The 12,956-nt window shown below is 37.9% G+C and overlaps 1 protein-coding gene across 1 annotated transcript in view; it reads left to right on the top strand.

The window, feature by feature from the left end:
* Positions 1-10,225, top strand: part of LOC131936590 (uncharacterized) — a 33,381-nt gene extending 23,156 nt beyond the window's left edge. The window contains exons 16-24 of the mRNA XM_059293642.1: positions 214-248; positions 1,568-1,600; positions 2,439-2,979; positions 3,797-3,879; positions 5,542-5,606; positions 5,952-6,087; positions 6,891-6,950; positions 8,853-9,007; positions 9,934-10,225. Coding sequence (XP_059149625.1) covers positions 214-248; positions 1,568-1,600; positions 2,439-2,979; positions 3,797-3,879; positions 5,542-5,606; positions 5,952-6,087; positions 6,891-6,950; positions 8,853-9,007; positions 9,934-10,012 — 1,187 coding nt within the window. The 3' untranslated portion in view covers positions 10,013-10,225. The remainder of the gene's footprint in view (positions 1-213; positions 249-1,567; positions 1,601-2,438; positions 2,980-3,796; positions 3,880-5,541; positions 5,607-5,951; positions 6,088-6,890; positions 6,951-8,852; positions 9,008-9,933) is intronic.
* The last annotated feature ends 2,731 nt before the right edge of the window (positions 10,226-12,956 follow it).

Here is a 12,956-nt window from a genome sequence, read left to right as displayed (position 1 = left end):
ACCCTGCTCCTGTCCCACCCTGCTCCTACCCTGCTCCTGTCCCACCCTGCTCCTACCCTGCTCCTGTCCCACCCTGCTCCTACCCTGCTCCTGTCCCACCCTGCTCCTACCCTGCTCCTGTCCTACCCTGCTCCTACCCTGCTCCTGTCATGCCCTGCTCCTGTCATGTTCTGCTCTAAATATGCGTTTTGTGTTTTTTTCATCAATCTTCAGAAAAGAAAAAACGACAACGCGATTCTCCAAAAAGGGTAAAAAAAAAACAAACACCAGTATCAGTAGTGGCGTCACTAGGTGGGGGCGTGGGGGTGCGGTCCGCACCGGGTGACACCATTTAGGAAGTGACACCAAAACGAAACATCTTAAAACTTACTGTCAAAACAATCTTTTATTCAGTTAAGATAAATGGTAGGGGGGCGGAGGGGTGACACCAAACCGAAAATGTTAAATTGTTGGGAGGAGGTGGGGTGACACCCTCAGTTACCGCATCAGATGACACCCGACCTAGTGACGCCATTAAGAACCGTGTAATCAATTTATTTGATCTTATGGTAATCAGTTAATTTGATGTTTTTCCAGATATTGTGCTTCTATTTTATTTTTATTTTACACCACGTCGCATTTGATTTCTTATTTTTCTACGATTCTGTTCTGTAGACATCACCCTTTGTTTGCTGCCCTATTTTATCGGGTCCTATTTTGTAAACTTACATTTTGATAATACCCTTACCATTTAAGAGCTATTTAAAAAAAAAGTTAATTTATTATGTGTAAAACAGAAAAAGGGGCTATATGTTTTGTACGAAAGCCTTATATTGATGTCCTTTGTTGGTGTCCTCTTGTCCAATTAATTATGCCCTATTTATATTATGTTGCTGTCCTCCTATAAGTAGAAATACACTTTCGGGCCTAACGATCCATAGGCCAGATGAAGTAGAGTTCACCCCTTTCCGTGGCATCGACAAACAGTTATATGCCTAGCCGCCGTTAATGCCCCTAACGTGAGTCAGGTACTCATCAGAGCTGGGTTGGCTCAGGAAACTCCTACGTAGAAGATTCCAGGATCTGAACTCAAGAATTTCTATTTGGTCAGGGGGAGGGGCAGCTTGGTCAGGGGGAGGGGCAGTTTGGTCAGGGGAGGGGCAGTTTGGTCAGGGGAGGGGCAGTTTGGTCAGGGGGAGGGGCTGTTTGGTCAGGGGGAGGGGCAGTTTGGTCAGGGGGAGGGGCTGTTTGGTCAGGGGCAGTTTGATCAGGGGGAGGGGCTGTTTGGTCGGGGGAGGGGCAGTTTGGTCAGGGGGAGGGGCTGTTTGGTCAGGGGCAGTTTGATCAGGGGGAGGGGCAGTTTGGTCAGGGGGAGGGGCAGTTTGGTCAGGGGGAGGGGCAGTTTGGTCAGGGGAGGGGCAGTTTGGTCAGGGGGAGGGGCAGTTTGGTCAGGGGAGGGGCAGTTTGGTCAGGGGGAGGGGCAGTTTGGTCTAGTGATGTCCTAAACTAATGTCCTTCTGTTGATGTCCTGTTACTGTGCTTCCATTGATGTCCCACCTACTGACAATGTCCCTATACATTTCACCAGGATTCTTCCCGATCAAGGATTAGGCTGCCTAAGGTAATCCGCTAGTTAATCTTAATCAGGTAATCCAAGCACTGCAACACTGATCTTTGACCACAACATGAAACTGTTCGTAAAAAAAACACTTTAAAGATTAGATAATAATCTGCTCTTTTTGTTTAGGCTTCTATTACATAAATAAACAACTGTAGGAATAAACAAATGTAGGAATAAACAAATGTAGGAATAAACTATTGTAGGAATAAACGACTGTTGGAATAAACAACTGTAGGAATAAACAAATGTAGGAATAAACAAATGTAGGAATAAACAAATGTAGGAATAAACAACTGTAGGAATAAACAAATGTAGGAATAAACAAATGTAGGAATAAACAAATGTAGGAATAAACAACTGTAGGAATAAACAAATGTAGGAATAAACAACTGTAGGAATAAACGACTGTAGGAATAAACAACTGTAGGAATAAACAAATGTAGGAATAAACGACTGTAGGAATAAACAAATGTAGGAATAAACAAATGTAGGAATAAACAAATGTAGGAATAAACGACTGTAGGAATAAACAAATGTAGGAATAAACAATTGTAGGAATAAACAAATGTAGGAATAAACGACTGTAGCAATAAACAACTGTAGGAATAAACAAATGTAGGAATAAACAAATGTAGGAATAAACAAATGTAGGAATAAACAAATGTAGGAATAAACAAATGTAGGAATAAACAAATGTAGGAATAAACAAATGTAGGAATAAACAAATGTAGGAATAAACAAATGTAGGAATAAATAACTGTTGGAATAAACAACTACACTAATTTGTTCCCTAGGCTTCTATTGTAGGAATAAACAACTACACTAATTTGTTCCCTAGGCTTCTATTGTAGGAATAAACAACTACACGCCCATAATCAGTATCAGCGCCAGTCCCAATGAAGACGAACCCATCGTCATCTACAGTCCCGAGGACATTTACGTCAACCCGAGGGACGACCTCGGGGACAGCCCCGGGTCAGACCTCAGCACGACCAACATCACCCCCAGCTACAGCCCCTTCACCCACAGCCAGTCCCCCGGGTTCACCCTAAACCACTCCCCGGGCAGCACCAACCTCAGTCCCGCCATCAGCGCCGTCAGTCAAGTCAACCAATCAGACGCGCCGGAAGAAAACGAAAACGCGAACCAATCGGAGAAGTTTTTATCAACCAACGACGGCAAACTCCCGCGACGGAAGTCATCCCGCGTGCAAGGACTGAAACTTCCGGAGATCAAACGGATGTCGGTGACGCAGAAGGCGGGTATTTTGAAAATACCGGGGCAGAATATCCGGAGAGTTAGCAAAGCTGGGTCTGAAGGTCGCGGGGAAGGTCAGCGTGGGTCCGCGAGGAAAACGTCAGACGTCAAAAAAGTTAATAGTAAGTTCAGCCCGTGTCCTGACACACTCTGACACCCGTGAACTGTAGCTCACGGCAACTGCGACACACGACAACTGCGACACATGGCAACTGCGACACGCGTCAACTGCGCAGTATCTGTAGTTATATTCTTAGTATTTCTGTTTGTCTGTATGTCTATATGTCTTAATGTCTGTATATCTGTGTATCGGTATGTTGGTATATCTGTATGTCTGTATGTATGTGTGTATGTGTGTATGTCTGAATGTCTGTATGTCTGTATATCTGTATCTGTGTGCTTATGCACACAAACACACACACACACACACACACACATATATATATATATATATATATATATATATATATATATATATATATATATATATATATATATATATATATATATGGATATATATATATATATATATATATATATATATATATATATATATATATATATATATATATATATATATATATATATATATATATATATATATATATATATATATATATATATATATATATATATATATATATATATATCCATATATATATCCATATATATATCCATATATATATCCATATATATATCCATATATATATATATATCTATATATCCATATATCCATATATATATATATCCATATATATATATCCATATATATCCATATATATATCCATATATATATATCTATATATCCATATATATATATCTATATATCCATATATATATATCTATATATCCATATATATATATATATATATATATATATATATATATATATATATATATATATATATATATATATATTTCTTTTCTATATGCATGTAGTTGTAATGCATCCATCATCACGCAAGTCGAATCAGATTCCCAGAGCGAGTGACGCATCTGATGCCTATACCGTCATCAAAACGGTGATGGAATTTGTTTACTTAAATAGACTATTCCCTTTTTAAACCTGTCACTCCTAGCGTCTGCTATGTAGGTGGTTTCAGGGAATATGCTGTAACGTAAGTCGAGTATGTGAAGCAGGTTAAAAAATGTAAAAAAAAAAGTGCCCTGAAGTCCCACTTCCTGTTTGTTGAGGCTACAGTAGCAACCTCGCGAATCCAAGTTAGACTAGCTTTACAACTTGGGTAAATAACGCACATTGTAGCTTTATAACCTGGGTAAATAACGCACATTGTAGCTTTACAACTTGGGTAAATAACGCACATTGTAGTTTTATAACCTGGGTAAATAACGCACATTGTAGTTTTATAACCTGGGTAAATAACGCACATTGTAGTTTTATAACCTGGGTAAATAACGCACATTGTAGCTTTACAACTTGGGTAAATAACGCACATTGTAGCTTTATAACTTGGGAAGCTAGCACATTGTAGCTTTATATATTGGTTAAAAAACGCACATTGTAGCTTTACAACTTGGGAACTAACGGACATTGTAGTTTTATAACTTGGGTAAATAAACCACTTGCATTCGTGATAGTAGCCCAAGTCTTACTTCAACCAAGGAAATTAACCCTAACATCTCCAACCTATGAACTAAATCTAATCCACACTTTCACTAACACTACAAACCCCTTAACCTTTTACACCATCTACCTACTAAAGTCATCTATGTACTCACTTCTACAGAATGAACCTCTTCATCTCAAACCTTTACCTCAGCAAACATAACCTAACCCTAAACCTAACCCAACATTTTTCTACATACGAAAGACTATCTTTAATCTTTACCTCAACAAACTGACCTAACCCTAACCCCCCTCCCCCATTTTTAAAGATGGAACCCTTCAACTCTAACCCTAACCTCCAAAAACACAACTTAAACCTAACCCTAGCCCCCACCAGCCTACTTCTACTGATAGAAATCTTCACACTAACCCTTGCCTCCACAAACACAACCTAACTGTAACAGTCAAATGTATAAGAATGTATGTTGCAAGTGTGTGTCTTAAAAAGGCGAGATAAAATATAAAATACGAGCCGGCCCGCGGCATAACATACGCCGCTATTTAGTTATTTTATTTTCTACTTTTCAGTAATTCATAATTTGTGTTTGTGAATTCGACAGTACCAACGCTGCCACTGAAAATATTTCTTTAAAACACTATAAGTAGCTCGTTAAGGACCATAACACCCCCCTTCCCCCCCCCCCCCCCCTTACGTTTAAAATCTTTGGCTCTGCTTGTAAACATTTAGAGTGAACACAGCTCACTAAGATCATGTAGGGGTGGGGAGGTAGGGAGGGCGTTTACAGCTTGTTTTCTAGCGGCTCCCAGAGGAGAATTATATATATAGATAGTGTGGGTGTGCGCATGCGCGAAAGGAGGGGAAGCGAAAGTAGATAGCGCGCGAACAACATGGCGATGTCTGGGAGTGAATGCGATGCTCTTATGAACCAATAAAATTATGGAAATTAACGGAACAAGGGTTGATTTTTGTTTTGAGTGTGTGTCATGAAATAGGTAGGAGAAAAGGCCTGTGACACTAACCTTAACACTTAACCTAAACCTAAACCTAACAATAAACCAAAAACTAAACCTAAACCCCACCTACCTACCCCTACAGATGGAAAACTTTGTCTCTAGCATGAAGAGCAAGACGATCGCCCAGTCGCTCAAAACTTTAGAAAGGTGATTATCAATGCTTCTACAGCTGCTATTACTGCTCCTACAGCTTCTATTACCGCTCCTACAACTACTCTTACAAATGCTATTACTGCTTCTGTAGCTCCTTCCACTGCTTCTACAGCTGCTAATCCTGCTCCTACAGCTGTTATTACTGCTGCTACAGCCTACTGTTGAAGAAAATCCACTTACAGTTTAAAGCAAAAGTGGTCTCTTGTTAATTGTCTTGCTTTAATCAAATACTTTTAACGCCGCCTATGTATATTTACCACATCATCAGTTCAGTACATGTTTTTATTACGTCATCAAAACCTGTTTTTGTTACGTCATCAACACCTGTGTGGTCCCCAGTGAAAGTGCAGCGTCCACCCCCTCCCCTCTCTTGAAAGCAGCGTCGATCGAGAAAGTTCTGGTGAACCCGAACCTGAAACAGACTCAGAAGAAGACGTGGGTCTGTGTCAAGATGCTGCGGGAGTCGGATGTTTTTGTAAGACTTTTGTCTGTCTGATGTCTTTGTAAGACTTTTGTCTGTTTGATGTCTTTGTAAGACTTTTGTCTGTCTGATGTCTTTGTAAGACTTTTGTCTGATGTCTTTGTAAGACTTTTGTCTGTCAGATATTTTTGTAAGACTTTTGTCTGTCTGATGACTTCGTAAGACTTTTGTCTGATGTCTTTGTAAGACTTTTGTCTGTCTGATGTTTTTGTAAGACTTTTGTCTGTCTGAATTTTTTGTAAGACTTTTGTCTGTCTGATGACTTCGTAAGACTTTTGTCTGTATGATGACTTCGTAAGACTTTTGTCTGTCAGATGTTTTTGTAAGACTTTTGTCTGTATGATGACTTCGTAAGACTTTTGTCTGTCAGATGTTTTTGTAAGACTTTTGTCTGTCTGATGACTTCGTAAGACTTTTGTCTGTCTGAATTTTTTGTAAGACTTTTGTCTGTCTGATGTCTTTGTAAGACTTTTGTCTGTCTGACTTTTTTGTAAGACTTTTGTCTGTCTAATGACTTCGTAAGACTTTTGTCTGTTTGAATTTTTTGTAAGACTTTTGTCTGTCTGATCTCTTTGTAAGACTTTTGTCTGTTTGATATTTTTGTAAGACTTTTGTCTGATGTCTTTGTCAGACTTTTGTCTGATGTCTATGTAAAACTTTTTGTCTGATGTCTTTGTAGAAGTTTTGTCCGTCTGATATCTTTGTCAGACTTTTGCCTGTAGTAGGTTATGTCAAAGATATCTGTTTTCACCAAACTTTTCCCAATAATGAAAAGTCATTTTTCGTTCTTGAACTAGGGACTAGATGACCTTGACTTTGGCGATGCAAAGGAACCTTCAGATTGTGCAATGGCCTTGGTAATTTTGACTACTCTTCAGATTCAATGACAGTGTAAATTCGATTACTCTGTTAGATTTGACTGAAGATTCGATTACTTTAAAGATTCGATTACTCGGTAGATTCGATTAGTCTTAATATTTAAGTACTCAGTACTCGATTACTCTCGCAGGTAGATTCAATTTCCATAGCCGTTTCTTTTATTTCTGTATTACCTCATATAAAAACTAAACTGCGGGAATATTTAAGAGAATTTTATTTGTTTGGCTTTTTGTTGTTCTGCAATCTAGTATGTGTGTGCGTGTGTGTGTGTGTGCGTGCGTGCGTGCGTGCGTGTGTGTGCTATTTCTCTAAAATCAAGTGGGCTTTGATCACTTTCCAAAAATTAAATGATCTTTTGGTCATTGTCATCAGAATTAACTGTGCTCATTGCCATTTCTACCAAAAGTTCATGGGTTTTTACAAGCTTTTATTTAACTCACTTCCTCTGTCTGTCGTAAGTCGTCAGTCGTCAGTCTAGACGGAAACGCAGGAGTGAAAATTCGGACAGTTCTACTTGACCGACACGATTCACAGTTGGCACGTGGGTCAAGACATGAAGACAATGCAATCTGAAACTAAATTTGACTTAATTGGATGCCTAATTGATTTTTTATGAATTAATTAAAATTTGGACCGAATTAGTAGGCATGTCTAGCCAACCACACCACACGCGTCATCAATAGCTGCGCCATCACGACCACGTAATGGCTGCGTTCAAAAACCATTGCGCGCCTACTGAACGTGATATTCAGTAGGCGCGCAATGGTTTTTAGTCATGTAACTCTATTGTAGATAAAACATGTAAAGTACTGAAAAAAAATTCATAAAAAACGTTTTAATAACAAGCTTTTATGTAATGATGCACTAAAAAGTAGAAAATAAATTATAGACTACTATTTAAATAACTATAAAGAAAAGCGTGGGTCACTTTAGTATCTATTGGATACCTTTACTAATGTTAAGGAAGACACCCACGCTTTTCTTTATAGTTATTTAAATAGTAGTCTATAATTTATTTTCTACTTTTTAGTGCATCATTACATAAAAGCTTGTTATTAAAACGTTTTTTATGAATTTTTTTTACAAGCTTTTATTTAACGCACTTCCTCTGTCGACATTCTGTCGACAGTCTGTCTGTCGTCAGTCTAGATGGAAACGCAGGAGTGAAAATTCGGACAGTTCTACTTGATCGATACGATTCACGGTTGGCACGTGGGTCAAGACATGAAGACAATGCAATCTGAATCTAAATTTGACTTAATTGGATGCCTAATTAATTTTTATGAATTAATTAAAATTTGGACCCAATTAGTAGGCATGTCTATCCAACCACACCACATACGTCATCACGTTCAATCAGGTTTAATAGCTGCGCTATCACGTTCAATAGACGCGCAATGGTTTTTAGTCTTGTAACACTATTGCAAATAAAACATGTAAAGTACTGAAAAAAAAATTCATAAAAAACGTTTTAATAACAAGCTTTTATGTAATGATGCACTAAAAAGTAGAAAATAAATTATACACTACTATTTAAATTACTATAAAGAAAAGCGTGGGTCTCTTCTCAAATATTAGTAAAGGTATCCAATAGGTACTAAAGTACTAAAGTGACCCACGATTTTCTTTATAGTAAAAGCTTGTTATTAAAACGTTTTTTATGAATTTTTTAAAGTCATTTTCTGCAAGAAGACATGAGTTTTCCGCTTTTGTTATTTATGTCTTTTTGTCATTTTCATGCCAAATCATAGCAGGCACAAGCTGAAAGTAAATTTTACCGTTAGGGCCCCTGCAAACTATATGCTAGAAAACATAATAATCTACAGACAGTTAATTGCTGACCTTTACATGACCTTGACACAGAGCACGTGTGTTTGCAGGTGAGCGAGGGTGCTGAGATGATACTCATCTCGAAGAAATTTTTCATGGAGAATGCGACCCCCGTGATGTTGTCCTACCTGAGGTCATGTAGCTACATCCCTACGGATGAGATGACCTTAATCAAGGACCTTCAGAAGAGGGAGTACTGGGCAAAGTCAGTTCGGCTTTCATTATCGTATTGTTTATATATATATATATATATATATATATATATATATATATATATATATATATATATATATATATATATATATATATATATATATATATATATATATATATATATATATATATATATATATATATATATATATATATATATATATATATATATATATATATATATATATATATATATATAGGCTATATATATATAGCCTATATATATATATATATATATATATATATATATATATATATATATAGAGAGAGAGAGAGAGAGAGAGAGAGAGAGAGAGCTTCGTGATATAAATTATTATGGTTTTAAGCACTCTGATTTGAAGGTGTCTCAAAAAAGCTTGCAGTTTTTAAATGGTCATTTAATTTGACTAAGAATTACCTTTTTTGAGTTATCAAATGGTCAGTTAACTTGACCGAGTATTAACTATCTTGAAAGGTTCAAAGGGTCATTTAATTTCACCAAGTAAGATGGTGTATCCTCATGCTTCCAATAGTCTTCCAACGTTACAAGACTTTAAAACTGTTTGAAAACCTAGTATGGCTTTGTCACCTCATCCTTATGTCTAACTCATGAGGGACCGACATTTAGTGAATATTGACAGCTGACTGATTTCTATTTGAGAATATGTGTGTTTGTGTTTTCATATGTGTGTATGTCCTTTGGATATGTGTGTTTGTATTTTTCGCATGTATTTGTGTTTTGCAAATGTGTACGTTTGTGTTGTACAGATGTTTTTTATATTTCAGATGTGTGTGTTTGTGTTTTACATATGTGTGTGTATTAAATATGTATGTGTGTGTTTATGTTTTACATATGTGTGTGTATTACAGCCGTGTGTGTGTTTGTGTTTTACATATGTGTGTGTATTAAATATGTATGTGTGTGTTTGTGTGTCACAGGTTCCAGGAAAAGACCGTGGAAGCGTTCTACAAGGAGATGCAGATCACAAGAACCAGCAACAAGCCAGCGGACAACTAGCTGCTATGGGCTTTTTATTCCTCAGGACTTTTGGGCACTAACCCACAGGACATAGTCCTAGCTGGTGTTGCGTTGTGTGTATTACCGTGTACACCCACAGGACATAGTCCTAGCTGGTGTTGCGTTGTGTGTATTACCGTGTACACCCACACTGCACACATATGTGCGGATGTTACGTCATAAGGGACCTCGCCTTAATTAGCATCAGTTGATTAATGAAAATATAAATCAAATTTAAATGTTAAAAAATTGTAATTTGTGTTCGTTTTGATTTGAAAGTTGTTCAAAGTTTTTAAACTAATGCGGTGGACACTACCAGCAAACATAGGGAGGAAAGACGTGGTCAAATGGTAGAGTACTCAACAACTAGCGAGTAAGTCTCGAGGTCGATTCTGTTTCCAAATCTTTGAGTCCACTCAGCTTTTATTGGTACCCAACTTAAGCCGTTACAAAGAAAAGCGACAAGACAAAACTGACAAAATCCCAACGTTTTCTGGGAAAACAATATAGGAACTCTACTTCCTCTGCCCTACGGACCGTTTGGTCTGAGAGCATGCTGTTAGTTTAACCATGTGGTACCCCATCCAAAGAAATGTCTGGCAGTTTTAGAAAGGTCTAGAATAACAGAACCAGCACAACTGTTGGGACAGATTTTTAGGCCAATAGACACAAAGCTCGACACTGCTGTTGTCTTTTCTTTTAATAGAGTTAAAGGTGTGAGTTATCTTACGTTGGGGGAGATAAATTATCTGTGTACGTTTTGCAATTCAAACACACATACATGGACACACACACATATTTGTCTTCCTAAGTCCCCTAGGTATTTTGTGTTGCTTTATTCTGAGATATTTTGTCTCTGAAATCTTTTGTCCGCAAGTTCATATATATATATATATATATATATATATATATATATATATATATATATATATATATATATATATATATATATATATATATATATATATATATATATATATATATATATATGTTACGGTCAAAGCCCGAAGTGCGGCCAATGCTAGGATTGGCCGGCCAATCCTAGCATTGGCCGACTTCGGGCTTTGACCGTACCGTAACATATATATATAATATTAATAATATAAAAAACAATAACCGTCACACAACCACGCAATATCCCTCACAGAACCATATTATCCCTCACACAACAACACAATAACCCCTACACAAACACACAATAACCATCACGCAATACGAGCCTTAACACACACTATCCCACACTGCGAACGCCCAACACACTTAACCTATTGCAAAGATTAGATAGCGCCTCCGAACCCAATAACCTAGCGCTACTACCACCACCGTTCCCTCCCCATGCTAATTCTAACCTGCACAATCCTTCTCTCCATTGTACAAAGATACAATTAGGCATGGCGGATTGGCAAGCCTTTAGCTGGCGTATCTGTAATTTAAACCACCGGCTCTACAGAGACATAGATATTCCATTGAGTTGATTAGAATAAAGAGCTGATTTAGAGTTAGATATCAAATGCGTAACTTTGCATGCGACGTAGTTTGGACAAATGAAGACAGGCGGAGGTAATCTGACATACAGGGGACATGTTTGACATAATGTCATGTATCGCATTATTTGTATGTTATATGTGTACGACCCATGACCATAGAGCTGGCATCATATGTCCACCTCTTCATCCCCGGCTCTAAGGGCGCTCTTTCAGTACGACCACCACCCAGTGGACATATGTCCCCGGGCGCCGACCTTAGGGGGCGCCAAAATGGGTTGGAAAAATAAATTGAAAGGTTGAGGGGGGTGCAAATCGAAAGTTTGAGGGGGGTGCAAATCGAAAGTTTGAGGGGGGTGCAAATCGAAATCTTGAGGGGGGGGGGTGTAAATCGAAAAGTTTGTCCACGGGCGCCGGGAAGGGTCGCTACGCCTCTGCCCCCACCCCACCAAACATCCGTTGTTTATCGGAGTAAATGGTTGAAACAAGACCCTAAAGTACAAGGTACCTTAAACTACAGGGACCCCTAAAACACAAGGACCCCTAAAGTAAAGGGATCCCTAAAATACAGGGGCATCTAAAATACAGGGACCGCTAAACTACAGATACCCCTAAAATACATAGACGCCAAAAAAATACACGGACCCCCTAAAATACAGAGATGTATAAAATATAGGGACCAAACACACAGAAGCCCATAAAACAGAGAGAACTCTAAAGTACAGAACCCTAAAACTTAAAGACTCCATTAAAATAGAATTAATGGCACTTAAACAAATGGGCCCTAAGTTATAACTGAGTCAGACCCTAGCTTAAGGCCCAATCACAATCATAATCGTAACCCTGCTTCTATATTGTACAATCCTAATGCTAACCTTGACAGCTCCTAGCTTATTGATTGTACAATATAGGAGCAGGGTAAGGATTAGGATTGTACAATATGGGATCATGTTTAGGATTAGGATTGTACAAAATAGGAGCAGTGTTAAAATTAATATTGTACAGTAAGGGATCAGGATCAGCGTTATTTTATGAGACCCCTTACTGAGGGTAAACAAGGAAGAACTTAAGTTCCCCAACCCCCGTCCGTCCGCCTCCCCCCCCCCCCCCCACACACACACATCAGATCATATGATACATAATTATGTTGAAACGAGACGCCTTCAACATAAAAATAAATTCTTTTTCAAACAAGTTTTTAACAAGCAAAAAATAATTCGCTTTGTCAAAACTTGCATGAGTAATTTTTAGGTTAAATATTCAAGCCTTTTATAAGCCTGGGTCATTTATGGGATAAATAGTCACGCCAGTTATACGCCTGGGTCATAAATAAATAAATATATTTATAAATATAAGCTCCAGTTATACGCCTGGGTCATAAATAAATAAATATATTTATAAATATAAGCTCCAGTTATACGCCTGGGTCATTTATGTGTTAAACATACGATCTAGTTATA

Source organism: Physella acuta, unplaced genomic scaffold (genome assembly GCF_028476545.2).
Source record: "Physella acuta isolate Inbredline_101_S28 unplaced genomic scaffold, ASM2847654v3 ptg000181l, whole genome shotgun sequence".
NCBI classification, from domain to species: Eukaryota; Metazoa; Mollusca; class Gastropoda; family Physidae; genus Physella; species Physella acuta.
The sequence above is the reverse complement of the archived record's forward strand: the minus strand, read 5'-3'. Positions and strand labels throughout refer to the sequence as shown.